Source organism: Hemiscyllium ocellatum, chromosome X (genome assembly GCF_020745735.1).
Source record: "Hemiscyllium ocellatum isolate sHemOce1 chromosome X, sHemOce1.pat.X.cur, whole genome shotgun sequence".
NCBI lineage: Eukaryota > Metazoa > Chordata > Chondrichthyes > Orectolobiformes > Hemiscylliidae > Hemiscyllium > Hemiscyllium ocellatum.
In genome coordinates, this window is record NC_083453.1 from 4,264,707 (window position 1) to 4,281,566 (window position 16,860).

The 16,860-nt window shown below is 46.4% G+C and overlaps 1 protein-coding gene across 2 annotated transcripts in view; it reads left to right on the forward strand.

Moving 5' to 3' along the window:
• LOC132805792 (rho guanine nucleotide exchange factor 25-like) overlaps positions 1 to 16,860 on the forward strand; it is a 384,213-nt gene that overhangs the window by 127,583 nt on the left and 239,770 nt on the right. Inside the window, exon 1 of one of the 2 annotated variants that reach the window (XM_060821056.1) lies at positions 9,102 to 9,330. The exons of the other annotated variant lie outside the window; for it this stretch is intronic. Within the exon in view, the coding sequence (XP_060677039.1) occupies positions 9,240 to 9,330 (91 nt within the window). The 5' untranslated portion in view covers positions 9,102 to 9,239. Of the gene's footprint in view, positions 1 to 9,101; positions 9,331 to 16,860 lie in introns of those variants that run through there. 2 annotated transcript variants of the gene reach the window in all.

A 16,860-nucleotide genomic window follows, 5' to 3' on the forward strand; every position in this document is an offset into this window, starting at 1 on the left:
GGTGTGGACCTGACGAGGGAGTCACGGAGGGAGTGGTCTTTTCGGAACGCTGATAGGGGAGGGGAGGGAAATATATCCCTGGTGGTGGGGTCCACTCCACCAAGGACATGCAGGTCCTTGGACTCCTCCATCGCCAGACCATAACAACACGACGGTTGGAGGAGGAGCGCCTCATCTTCCACCTGGGAACCCTCCAACCACAAGGGATGAACTCAGATTTCTCCAGTTTCCTCATTTCCCCTCCCCCCACCTTGTCTCAGTCGATTCCCTCGAACTCAGCACCGCCCTCCTAACCTGCAATCTTCTTCCTGACCTCTCCGCCCCCACCCCACTCCGGCCTATCACCCTCACCTTGACCTCCTTCCACCTATCACATCTCCATCGCCCCTCCCCCAAGTCCCTCCTCCCTACCTTTTATCTTAGCCTGCTGGACACACTCTCCTCATTCCTGAAGAAGGGCTTATGCCCGAAACGTCAAATTTCCTGTTCCTTGAATGCTGCCTGACCTGCGCTTTTCCAGCAACACATTTTCAGCTCTGAGGGACTGAATGGCCTATTCCAATTGCTATTTCTTATGGCTTTATGTTTAGTGAGGAATTCAAGAGAAATCTCTCTCGTCAGAAAGTTGGGAAAATGTGGAAATCACAGCCAGAGGGAGTGCTTGAGAATCATGTTGATGCATTTTCAATAAAGACACTAGGGAGAAAGAAATGGAACGTTCTGAGTAAAGGGAGGAAGGAGGTGTACTGCTAATGCCACTGGACTAGTAATCCAGATACACAACCTAATATTTTGCGGTCATAGGTTCAAATCCCACGTTGATAGCTGGTAGTATTTAAATTTAATAAATAAATATGGAATATAAAGTTAGTCTCAGCAATTGTTGGAAAAACCCATCTGGTTCACTAATGTCCTTTAGAGAAGGAAACTGCCATCTTTACCTGGCCTGGCCTACATGCGACTCTAGACTCTCAGCAGTGTGATTGACTCTTCACTACCCTCTGGGAAAATAGGGACGGGGAATAAATGCTGGCCTAGCCAGTGATGCCCACATCACATGAAAAGGATTTTAAAAAAGAGACGCATAAATGCTGACATGAATCTGTCAGGTGAACAGCCTGTTTCTGTGCTGTACATATTTTGCATCTCTGTAACCTCCTCCAGCTCCACAACCCTTCAGGATTTCCACCCACTTTCGATTCTGGTCTCTTGTGCATCCCTTGCTCCACCTTTGGTGACCATGCCTTTAGCTGTCCAGGCCTCAAACTCTAGAATTTCCTCCCCAACGTCTCTATCCCTCTCCACTCAAAAGATATTAATTAGAGGTTACCTCTTTGAGATTTTGATCATTTGTCATCATATCTCTTTATGTTCAGTGTTAAATTTTGTCTGGTAACAATCCTCTGACTATTGCCACATTGTTCCCGTGTGAAAGATGCTACGTAAATGCAAGTTGCTGCTGGCAATCTTTCTCTGCTAACATTTCACCCAAAACGATAGATGGGACTTACGCAAGGATGTTTTAGACATGGCACCCCCTACAAATCGAAGGGATTAAGAGACCACTCGATTTCAATAGTTCAAAGTGATTTGAGAATTCGAGAGGCAGACTGAACAATGTGATTTTCAGTGATGGGAGAGTCTAGCTCCAGGAGGCTTAACGTTAACTTTCCAATTACTCTATTAAGAGGCGATGTCAGGAAGCACTTACTCACACAAAGGGGAGTGGGAATTTGGAATGTGCTAAACCCCACCCCCACAAAAATGCTGTGGTGGCTGATTGGAGAGTTGTGGTTAGTTGCAAACTTTGAAACTGAATGTTTATTTTTGAGTGAAGGGATTGATGAGGGCATTGAGGGTTAGGGTGCCAAGACTAACAGATGGTATCAGTATACTGATCGCTCAAACTCAAATTGAGTAGCAGAATGGGTTTAAGGGGCTGATTGGTCACCTCTTGTTCCTGTCTGACATTCTAAAGGGAAATGAGTCATAAACACTTCCAAAGGAGACAAATAGATAGTGTATATTTTCAATGGGAAAGCTTGTACAGTTTATACAAAAGGTGATGTGTATATCTTCATCTGTAAACCTGGTAAAAGCTATAAAGAGACAAAGGTAATCAGTTGAAGGGGCAGTATTTTTCACTCTAAAATATATTTTGTCCCACATTCCTCTCTCTTGACTCATTGATGACAAAAGCCCTCCAATCCCACAATAACCATGTATTCTTAATGTGGGAATCTAATTGGTCAGCGATTAGAACAACCGTAAGATGTAGGAGCAGCAGTAGGCCATTCAGCCCATTGAGTGTACTTTGTCATTCAATGAGGTCACGGCTGATCTGAAAATTCCCAACTCCACTCTCCTGCCTTTTCCCCATCACCCCTCCATTCCCCTTCCTGATTAAACATCCCTCTGTCTCAGCCTTGAATATACTCACTGACCCAGCTCCGACAGCCCTCTGTTGTAAAGAATTCCACAGACTCACTCCCCTCTGAGAGAAGAAATTCCTCCTCATCTCTGCCTGCAATGGGTGACCCCTTATTCTGGGATTGTACCCTCTGGTCCTAGACTCTCTCCCACAAGGGGAAACAACCTCTCCACATCCCCCCTGTCAAGTCCCCCAGGGATTCTTGGATGTTTCAATAAGATCACCTCTCATTCTTCTAAACCCCAATGAGTCCAGGCCCAACCTCCTCAACCTCTCCTCATGGGACAGTCCCTCCATACCCGGGATCAGCCGAGTGTACCTTCTCTGGTCTGCCTCCAATGTCAGTCTGTCTTTCTGGGCAGCATGCTGGCTCAGTGGTTAGTACTGCCACCTCATAGCACCAAGGGCCCTGGTTCGATTCCACCCTTAGGTTACTGTCTGTGTGGAGTTTGTACATTCTCCCCATGTCTGCGTGGGTTTCCTCCGGGTGCTGCGGTTTCTTGCCACAATCCAGAAATGTGCAGGTTGGGGTGGATTGGCCTTGCTAGATTGCCCGTCGTATCCAGGGGTGTATAGGTTACGTGGATTCACCATGGGAAATGTAGGATTACAGGGTTAGGATGAGGGCGTGGGTCTGGGTGGAATGCTCTTCAGAGGGTTGGTGTATACTTGATGGGCTGAATGACCTGCTTCCACACTGTCGGGATTCTGTGATTCCTTAGATAAGGGACCTCAAACTGCTCACAGTATTCTAGTTGTGGTCCAACTAGTGACTTGTATGTTTCAATAACCGTGTATTCTCATTCTTCTAAACTCCAACGAGTACAGGCTCAACCTACTAAGCCTCTTCTCCTAAGACAGTCCCTCTATACCCGGGATCAGCCAAGTGAACCTTCTCGAAGACATTTCCATGAAAAGGAATGCAAGCATTCCCTAGACAAAAAAAAGTCACACGTTTTACAGCAGGAGACACTACACCACAACACACAACAGGAAACCTGGCTGATTTCCACGTTTCTTCTACTTAAGGCTGAGTCACCAGTCTCATTGCAATGCCTTACCAGTTCATGCAAGCGTAGATTTATATGTGTTGGGAGAGGGGGATCTTTGCTGATCCGGTGTTGGATCTCCTTGTCAGTGGTGGTGTTTTGAGTGAGGTGATAGCCAAGGTCTGGAAAAGGTCACCATATTTCAGAGCCGCTCGATCACTATACCTGGGAGCTGGTGTACTTTGCTGACTGGGTATTGGTTGATTGAAATGCACAAGGTGGGCATGGAAAGGATGATTCCTTTTGTGGGAGAGTCCAGACTTACAGGGGCAGCTGTTTTAAAATTATGGGTGATCCTTCGAGGAGAGAGAATTTTTTTTCCCCCCTCTTAAACTTTGGAGATCTATGCGTCAGAAAGGCCTCAGGTCATTGGATCGATTCTTGTTAATTAGGGAATCAAAGATTAATCAAGGTTAGATGGAACACAAACTGATCAGCCATAATATTATTTTGATTGGGGTGCTGTCTCGATGGACTGAATGGTCTACTTCTGCTCCTATTTTGTGTGTTTGGGCAATATCTCAGTTTTGGTTTGGCAATATTCAAGGACAGTGTGGGTTTTTTTGTCTGATTGAGTGTGGCATGCCAATCTGTTGCCGACTGGACAATGACACTGCAATCATAGAATCCCTACAGTGTGGAAGCAGGCCATTTGGCCCATTGAGTCCACACTGACCCTTCAAAGAACAGCCATCCCTGGACACTATGGAACAATTTCCCATTGCCAATCCATCAAGCCTGCACATCCCTGGACACTATGGGACAATTTAGTGTGGCCATTCCACCTAACCTGCATATCCCTGAACACAATGGGACAATTTAGCATAGCCAATCTACTCTAACCTGCACATCCCTGGACACTATGGGACAATTTAGTGTGGCCATTCCACCTAACCTGCATATCCCTGAACACAATGGGACAATTTAGCATGGCCAATCTACCCTAACCTGTACATCCCTGGGCACTATGGGGCAATTTAGCATGGCCAATCCACCCTAACCTGCACATCTTTGGACTGTGGGAGGAAACTGGAGCACCCGGAGGAAACCCATGCAGACACGTGGAGAAAATGCAAACTCCACACACACAGTTGCCCTATGATGGAACCGAACCCGGGACACTCGTCCAGTGAGGCAGCAGTACTAACTACCGAGCCACTGTGCTGCCATCTGCAAGCTATGTATCTATGGAGTGCTCAGCTTCGACGCAAAGACAGCTGAAGACTAAAGGGAAGAGCTTGCTACCGTTCAAAATGACAGTAACTTGCCCATCAGGCTGCATTGTACTTTGAGCCAAAACCTTTTAATGACGTGACACAACAACAGCACAGGAGGAAAAGAGAGGAAGCAAACTCTGCACTGCGGATCCCACTGCCTCATGAGGCATGTCCAAAGATTTGGAGGTGGAGACTTAATTTCAGTCACTTGATGATCCACAGCAGAAACAGGTGACCCAGAGCAGAGGTCATCCTTGAATCACGGGATAACCAAATGTTGCCCACACTGACAACAACACAGGCATCGTATCACTGTGTAGTCATAACATACATGGAGTAGTTTACAGACCTGTGATGGTTCCTGCCCTTCTACATGGCTCTGAGACATGGACTGTCTACAGCAGGCACCTCAAGGTGCTGGAGCAGTCCCACCAACCCTGCCCGCACAAGATCCTGCGAATACACCAGCACCAGTGTTCTTGACCAGGCCAACATCCCCAGCATTGAGGCACTGACCCGCTCTTGATCGGCACGTCGTCTGCCTGACCAACACGAGGGTCCCCAAGCAGGTGCTCTACTGCCAGCTCTGAAACAGCAGGTGAGCCCCAAGGAATGTGCTTCAGGGACCCCCTCAAGGCCTTACTGGGGAAGTGCAGCATTCCCACCGACACCTGGGAATCACTGGCCCAAGACCATTCAGAGTGGAGGAGGAGCACCCGGGAAGGCGTCGAGTGCCTCGAGACTTGCTCTTGGAAAAAAGTGGAAGCTGGGTGAAAGGAGCGTGGTGCCCCACTCACCCCTTCCCGTGACCACCTTCTGCCCCAAGTGTAACAGAGCTTGTGGTAGCTGCATCAGTCAGCAATGCTCAAGTTCTGTATGACCTAAGTGAGTCACCTTGAAGCGGAAGAGAGTCATCCTCGTCTGTGAGGGATCATCAATGATGATGGTGAGTCATGACATACCCTCGATCGACTGAAGGGTCTCTTTTATATTATATGATTCTTTGATTTCAGTGAAAATTGCACATCACACTTTGCCTTCCTTTAACTTTGAGAACGGTATTACAGTGGTTGATCATAGGACTGTCATGCATGTTGATTAGGATTTGCAATTCATCCTTTGTGTTTTTGTTTACCAGCTTTCTTCTTTCACCCATCTACCCAGCCAGGGAATGCTGATCTTGATCGAGGTTTCAGGTTTTGAGTTCAGTGGAGAAATTGCACTGCGAAACTGCCTGAATTCATCCTGGTTGGGTTAGACCTCAAATTTCCACCAAGTTTCTTTTCCATGGTCATTGATGTAAGACTGAGTTGGTCTTGGTCCTAAAACTTAATAAGGCCAAGATGAGATTTATTGAAAGTGTTGAAAGTATGTTGGGATTTGAGGGAGTAAATAGTGAGAAACTGGTGGTAGAACCAGAGGTTCCATGTGGGAAAACCTATTAGATGTGAATTGCATGCCTGATGGGATGCTGCGTACAAGCTCGATGGGCACCTTCTTTGATTGCTGTTCTAAAGAGCTGCCATAGTCTGGATGGGCTGAATGGTCTGTTTAAGTGCTGTACTATTCTACAACTTTATGAACCTGTGCAATCAGGTCATGTAACAGAGCATAATTGTTTTCTTTCCACGAAAGAGAATTTAAATTATTACTTGGTCATACAGAACTTGAGTATTGCTGAACATGGACCATTTTGTCCATGTTGTTTGCCTTGAGCTGAATGCTTTGCAAGAAATACCAGAGTTGGGGAGAATAACCTTCTATTGTATGAAAGGAAGGTGCTGATTGGTTGGTGAATGAATTCTGGTTGAGATGTTCCTGAAGGGAATGCACCAGTTAATGATTACTGACAGTTAACCTCCAGGCTTTGTTTAAATTTTAAACCTTGAGAAATGAATCAAAGAATGGCTGTTACTTATTTTGTTGAGTTGAAAGAAGCACAGTGCGTGTACATGCTGGATATGTCACCTTCAACACACAGAGGTACACCATGGTGGAAGCCCCACTGACAGTCATAAAATGGGCCCAACTTAATTCTTCACACACTTGGAATAATTTAGCAAATGTCCAATCATGGAATCATGTCTTATGTTGAATTTGGTGTTGTGGGTTCCGCAAACCTGGTTTTGTATTCTGTCTACAGTCTATGAATTGCTTGTTGCGAACAACCAAATGTATATGCTGCTTGGTATGGTCTGATAATCTTTGGGATGTATGGCCTACAAACTGAAAAGCGTTGACAAAATATGCCCTTTTTCAGCAATGGTAAAGACAATGAAAACTAGGTGCTGACATATTGATACAGCTGAAAATGGATGTATCACCAAAAGTTAGAATTTTGAATAATGAGTACTTTTATTCTTTAGTGGTGTTGTGGGCATGTTCCCCATTCTTAATTGTTCCCAAACTGAGTGGCTGGTAGGCCATTTCCAAGGGCAGTTAAGAGTCAACTGCATTGGCTGTGGGTCTGCAGTCACATGTAGTCCAGACCAGGTAAGGAAGGCCTTTTCCTTCCCTTAAAGAAATTTGTAAACCAGTTGGGTTTTTCCAACAATTGATGATAGTTACCATGGCCACTCCATCACTGAGACTAGCTTTCTATGTCAGATTTTATTTATTACATTACAGATTTGAACCATGCCCCAGAGAGTTAGCCTGGATTGCTTGTCCAATGCCATTACCACAATACTCTGATCTCCACCCTCCCCCCCCACCCGCAACGTGCGCACACACATGCACACACACGCACGCACTCACACACTTCACTGAAAATGACTCAAAGCTCAAACCAGACTGATGGGGTGGCATGGTGGTTCAGTGGTTAGCACTGCTACCTCACAGCACCAGGGACCTGGGTTCATTTCTACTCTTAGGTGACTCTGCAAACTCCACACAATCTCCCTGTGTCTACGTGGGTTTCCTCTGGGTGCTCTGGTTTCCTCTCACAGTCCAAAGATGTGCAGGTTAGGGTGGATTGGCCATGCTAAATTGCTCATAGTGTCCAGGGATATGCAGGCTAGGTGAATTGGCCATGGAAAATGCAGGGTTACAGGGATAGGATGGGGTTATAAATATAGGTGGGATGCTCTTTGGAGGGGTGATGTGGACTCAATGGGCCAAATGGCCTGCTCCCACAGTGTAGGGATTCTATGAAGCACATCTACATTGAGTTGACATACATGAGGTCTGATCATTGTTGGATGTTAAAGAAGAAAAACTACTATATGGAGAGCCTCTCCAATCCAGTGCAGTCGGTAGAATCTCCTCTGGACCTAATCTGGGCAAAATTGAACCTGGGCAAGAGATTATGAAAAATAAGAGTCATTTTCAGTGGTGTGTGTGTGTGTGTGTGTGTGTGTGTCAGGGTATTGTGGTAATGGCATTGGACGAGTAATCCAGTCTAACTCTCTGGGGCATGGTTCAAATTTGTAATGTAATTAATAATTACAGTGGCCATGGTAATTATCATCAATTGTTGGAAAAACCCATTTGGTTCACTAATTTCCTTTAGGGAAGGAAACGGCCTTCCTTACCTGGTCTGGGCATGAATTTACAGTTAAACTCTTCTGTTATTTGGTTATTTGTACAGCTAGCTTTGCCTGTCAATATAACTGATGAAAGCTTGAACTCAGTGTGGTTCCCAGTTTGCCAAGTTCAGGTACAGCTACCCTGCACAACCTTGCAATGGGTCAACTCACCTTCTTGCACTGAGTAAATTCTCTTTTGAGTACTTTGTCGATGGGTTTAGCGCCCAATCAATGCACTTTTTATTCAACTTGAGAGCCAAAACTAAAACCAGCCACCTCCATAACTATTTATTTGCAGGCTAAGGGGAAAAAAGAAGAGAGGAGTATGCCTTTAAATGTCCCTCAAGTTTGCTTTTTAAGACTCTGGCGGTGTCAGTGAAATATTACAGCCTGGGTTTCAGAAAGGCATACAGGCAAAACAAGACGTATGTGATAGCCCTGGCTGCTTAAAACAAAATATAAGCAGGGGATCATGAAAATCCTGCTGGATGACCCCCTCAGTGGGTTAAGTTGAATCTGTTTAACACACTTTCCATTTTTAGACTATTTCGTACAGATACTGGTTTTCATCAAGCTCTCTCACTCTCATATACGCCACAAAGGCAGGTCTGCTGGAATTGTGCCTCAGTCCATTGCAGTGAAGAGTTTTCTCTGAGGTGAATATCAGTTCAGGCTTGTGAAATGGCTGAAGATTACTCTGGACATTTATCCAGCTGTACAGATAGCTCGTGTGCTGTCAACCCTTCCCAAGGCCTCAGAATCTGCAGTCAGTGCTGCAGAGAGCCGGGGAGGGGGTGGTCCTTGATTGCTGGAAGAGCCACAGATTGAGAGAGCGAGTGAGAGAGAGAGTGAAGGCAGTCTCCTCCCAGTCAAGCGAACCGTTACTTCATGTGCTGTGCCTGCTCTGCAGTGAGCAGTTTTCAGACTTACAGCAGAACCCGCCAGTCTCTCCCGCTTATATGGCCAGGGTGCTTCGATCTCCACGGCAGGCTGGCATGAGTGCCAACCAGGCAGCATGAAGGGCGGGCAGCAGCGGCCGGGCTGTGCGTGCCAGCATTTGTTCTGCAAGGTCCTGGCAAAGTGCAGATGTTGTTACAGAGTACGAGGTTAGTGACTTTAGCCCTGTTGGCATCTTGTGTGTGGGACTCTCTGCATGTGTGTGTGAGAGTGTGTGTCAGTGAAAGTGTGTATCCGTGAGTGTGTGTCGGTGAGAGTGTGTCAGTGAGTTTGTTTCAGTGAGTGCGTGTGAGAGAGAGAGAGTATGAATGTGTGCGAGTGAGTGTGTGCTTGTGTCAGTAAAAGTGAGTGTGTGTGTGTGTGTGGGACTGCAATGATTGCGACTTCTCTCTGGCTTTCAAATGCAGACTCACCTCACACCTGTTTTGTCCATTTTCAACAAGCCTATGGTACTGTGTCTGATAGCAACTTAGTCAGAGAATTGCCTGGCACAATCCTATCACCATCTGTGAGAAACTGTAGGAATTCTTATGAGGTCACTTCGGCGTCTTCAAAATAATCAGGTTAGATTTGAGAGTGATCATGGACAGGATGGGGCTGTGCACAGTTGTCTTGGGTGTAAATGGACGAAATCAAATATTTTTATTTCGTTGGCTCCAGGTGTAAATGAGATGTTCTCTGCTTTCCAAAATGCACTTTTTCCACTTTGACTTGCTGATATTCAGGTTGGATATAAAATTTATTGTGTTGTGTGTTTGTTGTGTGTTTCGAAAGCATTCACAGCTCAATGGGCAAAGTATAAGGAGAATAATTGGATAGCTGGCATCAGTTTGATGGGATGAATGGCCTCCTCCTGGGCTGTACAATGCTGTGAAGGCTGGCCAGGAAACCCAGGAAGGTGCCAGGTTCAATGCCTGCTCAGTGCCTGGGTCAGCTGGTCACAAGCAGAGGACTGAGAGTTGGCGGGTTGATGGTGGGACGTGTGGCATGGAATTAGGAAAGTGCCAAGGGGTACACAGTGGCGGAGAGAGAAAGGGCACAGGAGGAAGCAGTATGAATTACCGAGGGCTCTGGCAGAACCCCTGTGACCTTTCGAAGGAACCATTTGATTTACTTCCCTTCCCCTACTTGTTTCCCGTCGGCCTGCTCATCTTTCAAAAGCACAAGAGAGAAAAAAAGCAAAGTCCTTCATAATCTGAACCATAAGGATATCCTGCGATGGTCTCCTTTTCCTTTACATTCCCAGGCTGTAAAATAATGCCGAGCACTCCAGAGATTACAAAAAAATCTTGGATGGATGGGTGTCTGGAATGAAGGAAAATCAAGATAAAGTAGTTGGTCCAGGACAGGGTTAACAAAAAAAACTGCCAAGGCTTCAAGTGTCAAAGTCAACGAAGCTTTATGTGATTAAAGTCAGTCTCCTCCACAAATCAGAGCACACAAAAAGATTGCCCATTGACCCGAAAGTATTCTACTTATTCTCTATGATGTGAAGCAACAGCTCTGAAATGTTCAGTCTCTTCACACAAATATCCTGACAGAGTGAAATTCTGTCTCAGTATCTCTTTTTATCACTGACCGTTTCAGCTCACGACGCCCGATTAAACTCTCTGCCCAGTGCAAGGGTATGTGACTCATGCCTGGATCTTTAACCCAATGCCCTGTATCCCCCAACCTGTCACCCGCCAGCTCGACGAGAAATTGGATTGCTTATGAATTTAAAGTGATGCGAGCCAGCTTTTGTGTTAGGGGAGGGGCTAGAAGTCAAATAGGCATTAGCATTCGTCTTCCTTTGGACTTAACGCGATTGTTTAGTTGAAGGAGGGCGTGAGGTTGGCCTGTCTGCCTCAGTGACGTGCATCCTCTGCTAGTGAGCATCGTGCCTCCTCCGCTGGTGAGCATTGTGCATCCTCCACTAGTAAGCATTGTGCCTCCTCCGCTCGTGAGCATTGTGCCTCCTCTGCTAGTGAGCATTGTGCCTCCTCCACTCGTGAGCATCGTGCCTCCTTCGCTGGTGAGCATCGTGCGTCCTTCGCTGGTGAGCATCGTGCCTCTTTCACTAGTGAGCATTGTGCCTCCTTCACTGGTGAGCATCGTGCCTCCTCCACTCGTGAGCATCGTGCATCCTCTGTCTTTGAGCAGCATGATTGCAATGGACATCTGAAAGGTACAGGGTTGGGTTCTCAGTAAAGTGAAAAGCCTTGCCCCTTTAATGGGCACCAAGGTAGTGGTGGGTGAGGAATTTGGCCTGTGGTGTCTTTCACCCCTCTCTCCATCAAGTCCAGGTCCGGATATTGCTGCTGTGCGAAGCCACGTAAACAGGATTGCAATCCATCATGGATGACAGTGCCAAACAAGCAATGACCATTCCCACGTTTGGCATTCTGTGTGATTTCCTATTGACATTTAAGTTGACCGAGAGCAAGATGATTCATTTGTGCCTGTCCTGACTCGCTTCTCAGATGAACTTTATCCCTTGTGACCCCTCAGCCAAGCTGAAACAAGATTGCCAGCCTCCACGTTCCTGAGCTCATCCAACCTGGGTACCTACACCTTAGACCCTATTCAACCTTTAGCCTAGTGCTCATTGGCATCCTCTCCTCGATTTTGTTTTTTTGACTTCACATTGTTGTTTTTCAATCCTTCCATGGCCTTGCCCCTCTCAATCTCAGTCATCCCCTTCAGCCCTATAACCTTCCAAGATCTCTGCAGTTCTTGAATTGGCCTTGATGATACCACACCTGGAGTATTGTGTGCAGTTTGGGTCTCCTTATCTGAGGAAGGGTGTTCTGGTGATGGCGGGAGTGCTAGTGAAGGTTTCCCAGACTGATTCCTGGGATGGCAGGACTGACGTATGAAGAGAGACTGGATCAATTAGGACTATACTCCCTGGACTTTAGAGAAATGAGGGCGGAATCTCATTGAAACCTAACCAGATTAGGCAAGGTCAATGCAGGGAGGATGTTCCCAATAGTGGAGGAGTTCAGAAGCCGAGGTCATGGTTTAAGGATAAGGGGTAAATGTTTTAGGGCTGAGATGAGGAGAAATGTCTTCATCCAGAGAGTGGGGAGCCTGTGGAATTTACACAGAAACTGGCTACGGTCAAAATTGTGTGTGTGTGTGTGTGTTTTTTCAAGAAGGAGTTAGTTACAGTTCTTGTGGCTAAAGGGATCAAAGGGTGTGGGGAGAGGGCGGGACTAGGGTACTGAGCTCGATGATCAGACATGATCACACTGAATGAGGGGCTGCATGGCCTACTCTTGCACATGTTTTCCATGTTTCTGTGGCTTCTTTTGCATCCTTGATTTGAATTGTTTCATCATCGCTGGCCGAGATTTCAGTTGCCTAGACCCCAAACTCTGGAATTCCCTCTGTAAACCTGGCCACCTCTCCCTCCTTTTCGTCACTGCCTGAAACCCAGCTTTTTGTCCAAGTTGTTGTGGTTCTGCTCGCCGAGCTGGAAGTTTTTGCTGCAAACGTTTCGTTCCCTGGCTAGGGAACATCATCAGTGCTGTTGGAGCCTCGTGTGAAGCGCTGCTTTGATGTTTCTTCCGGTATTTATATTGGTTTGTTCTTGCCGCTTCCGGGTTTCAGTTTCAGCTGCAGTGATTTGTATGTGGGACAAGCCAGACAGAGAACAGCCAGAGAATTCTTAGAAGCATGGCATTCATCCCCAAACTCCATCAACAGACACATTGACCTGGACACCATATACAAACCACTACAGCTGAAACTGACACCCGGAAACGGCAAGAACATCCATCAACAGACACATCGACCTGGACCCCAGATACAAATCACTGCAGCTGAAACTGACACCCGGAAGCGGCAAGAACAAACCAATATAAATACCGGAAGAAACATCAAAGCAGCGCTTCACAGGAGGCTCCAATAGCACTGATGATGTTCCCTAGCCAGGGAACGAAACGTTTGCAGCAAAAACTTCCAGCTTGGCGAGCAGAACCACAACAACGGACACCCGAGCTACAAATCTTCAATCAGATTTTTTTGTCCAAGGCTTGCCACATTGTCCCCTTCAGTGGCCAATTCTGATCTGGTATTGTGAGGGACCTTGGGACATTTTACCACATTAAGGTCACTACATAAATGCAAAGTTGTTGTTGATTGATGTTTGCACTGCTGATGTTCAATGCATGTGATGCCAGCTGCGAGATTTAGATTTTATTGTCATGTGTCCTTGAGTACAGGAATACAGTGAAAAGTGTACAAAGTTACCATTTTCCAGCGCCAGCAACAAGAGATAAGGAAATATCCAGTTCACTCCCCAACCTCCGCCATGAGTTGGGGACTCCTTTGAATGAATAAAAAAAACCCTCACTCCTGCACCAAAGATTCACAGCCCTCTGAGAGCAGAACATTTTGAGAGAACTCTGTGGGGGCAGTTTTCCCCTCAGTGGAGCTGGTGAGAGAGCTGGTTAATAGGGGAATTTGGTGAGTGGGCCCTGGAGATGGTGAGCAGATGCTTGGGTGACTTGCTTCACTGACGAGCTATTCAAGCCATTTCGTCATCAGTTAGTGGCAACTTAGGGACTTCAGCAAGCCACCTTCCTGATTACCTGCCTCTCCAGAGGGCAAGAAAGAAGGTGGCTAGAATCTCTACTGGGAAACCATAATGACCTGCCTGCCAGCTTGGGTTGCAGTGGGCAGAGGCTTTCAATTGTCCAAATCTGGGTTGCAATCAGAGGCATACAGAGTGGGCAAAGGTGGTTGGCTTCTGAAAGGCAGAGTCTGCCTTTGCCTCTGCTTCTTGCAACTTCCACTTCGTGAAAAGAATATAAAAAATAATTAACTTCTCTTAGCTGGATCCCCCGAGGAGTGGGCCTCACCCAGCAGACTTCAAGATCCAGACGCTCTCTCAAGGTCTCCAGTATGGAGGCCCGGGATGGGCCAAGATACTGATCCTCGTTTGGCTGCCAGCTCTTAGTGAGCCGACTGAAGGGCAATCGGGGCAATTTTCTTGATGGCAGTGGGGTGGCACGTTTATTGCCATCTGACCAGTTAAGTCCATAAGAGGTAGGAGCAGAAGGAGACCATTCAGTCCATCAAGTGTACTCCGCCATTCAATGAGACCATAACTGATCTGATCATCCTCATGTCCACTCTCCTGTCTTTTCCCCATCACCCCTCGATTTCCTTCCTGATTACAAATCTCTCTGTCTCAGCCTTGAATATACTCACTGACCCAGCCCCGACAGCCCTCTGTGGGAAAGAATTCCACAGACTCACTCCCCTCTGAGAGAAGAAATTCCTCCTCATCTCTGTCTGCAATGGGTGACCCCTTATTCTGGGATTGTACCCTCTGGTCCTAGACTCTCTCCCACAAGGGGAAACAACCTCTCCACATCCCCCCTGTCAAGTCCCCCAGGGAATCGTGGATGTTTCAATAAGGTCACCTCAACACAAAAGCATTATGGGAAAATTCATGCCCTGATAATCTTTCACTTTGCATTCATACAACACCCTTCATGATCTCCAAATACTCCAACCATTTTTCAGTCAATATTTAATTTGAGGTGCAGTCACTGCTGTAATGTCAGGTTGTTTTCCATTCCAGCACTGCCCCTTTAAGTTTTCCAATGCATTGCTGGCACAGTTGTAGGTAACTCCAACCAATGATGCCCACCCCTCTTCGCTCAGATCACATATGATATTGGGCAAAGTCATGTGCCCAGATTTTGGACATGTAGAGCCATGGGTTAAGACTGGCAGCCTCAGAATATCAGGGCCAATAAGGTTGGCAGTGACACCAGGCAATAGATCATGCCACTTATCCTGAGGCACCAGTCCCAGCAGAGATGTGCGAGGATGTGCCACATGGAGTCTGCCACAGTTTCGAGGGGGAGAGAGAGTTGGATTGGGTTTGCCCAATTTTGCCAAGTCCATTACTTGATGGACAAAAATGGTGGCACAAAATAGGGTAAAGCCTATTGCTTCAACTCTGCATGGCAGCCGGGGGTGGGAGGAGCATCAAAGAAACTGAGAGGGCCATTGAATTCAGTAGGTTATTCAATTGGTCACTCTCCACAACCATAGGGCAGAGTTGGGTGCATGTGATGAGTGAAGAGACCAGAAGGCCCTTGCAGAATTGGCCTTTATTGAGTTGGCACAATATGAGAGCCCGAGAAAGATGAACAAAAGTATTGAGGGAGTCTCGCACTGTTAAGAGATGGTTGCGGGTGAGATATTAAATTGAGGCCTTGTGTTCCCTCCCAGTTTTATATAAAATATCTCATGGCACTATTTGAAAGCCAACTCTTCGTCTTTTGCATTATTATTTGCATGTGAGGAAGAAAGGAAGCAAAGATTTTGCCAAGAAAGTGAGGTGAAGAGGAGTGAAAAGAGCCTACTGTGGATCATAGAAACCAGTATGTACATTCGGGCTGAATGGACTATTTCTGTGCAATGTGATTCCATGTGGCACAAGAAGAAAACAACACAACAGGACTCTTACCCCAGATTTACCTTTTGGAAATTTTCCAGGCTAGCTGATGAGCATGTGAGCAACCAGTCTAAAAATCACACTGAGATGAACTCTGGAATCTGCTGACCAGGGTGCCCACAGCTTTCACCTGCATTTTGTTGAGAACTTGGACTCGACAGATGGGAGGCAGCTGCGTGCAAATGGAGGACGTCAGGGTCTTTCTGCACACTTGCATAAAACAGCGATCCTGTCCTTTGTGACTAAATTACACATTAATAAGCCTGCACTTACATAAAACGTTGGCGAAACTTAAAGTGTCACTGATACGCTATCATGTCTACCTTTTGTGAATAAGCAACAGGGTCGAACAGAATAGGCGATTGCAAAGTTTTATTGCCCGGTTCAAAGCAGAGCTCCAGGGAAAGGCTGAATAGGCTGGGGCTGTTTTCCCTGGAGGGTTGGCGACTGAGGGGTGACGTTATAAAGGTTTATAAAATCATGAGGGGCATAGATAGGGTAAATAGCCAAAGCCTTTTCCCCAAGGTAGGGGAATCCAAAACTTGAGGGCATAGGTGTAAAGTGAGAGGGGAAAGATTTAAAAGGGGCCTGAGGGGCAACTTTTCCACACAGAGGGTGGTACGTGTATGTAATGAGCTGCCAGAGGAAATTGTGGAGACTGGTACAATTACAACACTTAAAAGACATCTGGATGGGTATACAAATAGGAAGGGTTTAGAGAGATATGGGCCAGGTGCTGGGAAATGGGACGAGATGAATTTAGGCTAACTGGTTGACGTTGAGGAGTTGGACCAACGGGTCTGTTTCCATGCTGTATGACTCTTATCTCTGAGATGTCAAATACACAACAGTGTTACCAAATGTGGCTTTTCCAAGCTTTTGATCATGAGATGGACAGAAAACCAGGTGAGGCAAGGCATTCCACAGATTGGAAGTCACGGAAGCAGAGGAATTAATTGATTGTCCTGACAGAATGGGTTTCCGATCCTGAGTTTGCACAGGGCAGGAAGGGTGATTTGGAAGGTATTCTGGAAAATGTGAAGAATGAGTAAAGAAATTTCATGGTTTGGGGTGAGGTGAAGTGGATATGTCTGTGCTCTCTTTTTGGTGTCAGGTAGCCTCCTATATTCACGTATAGATTCCAGTTCCCAAAGAAATGCCCTGCAGCAACTCACCAAAGCTCATGAGACAGTGCCTTCCAAACCCACATGCTGACCAT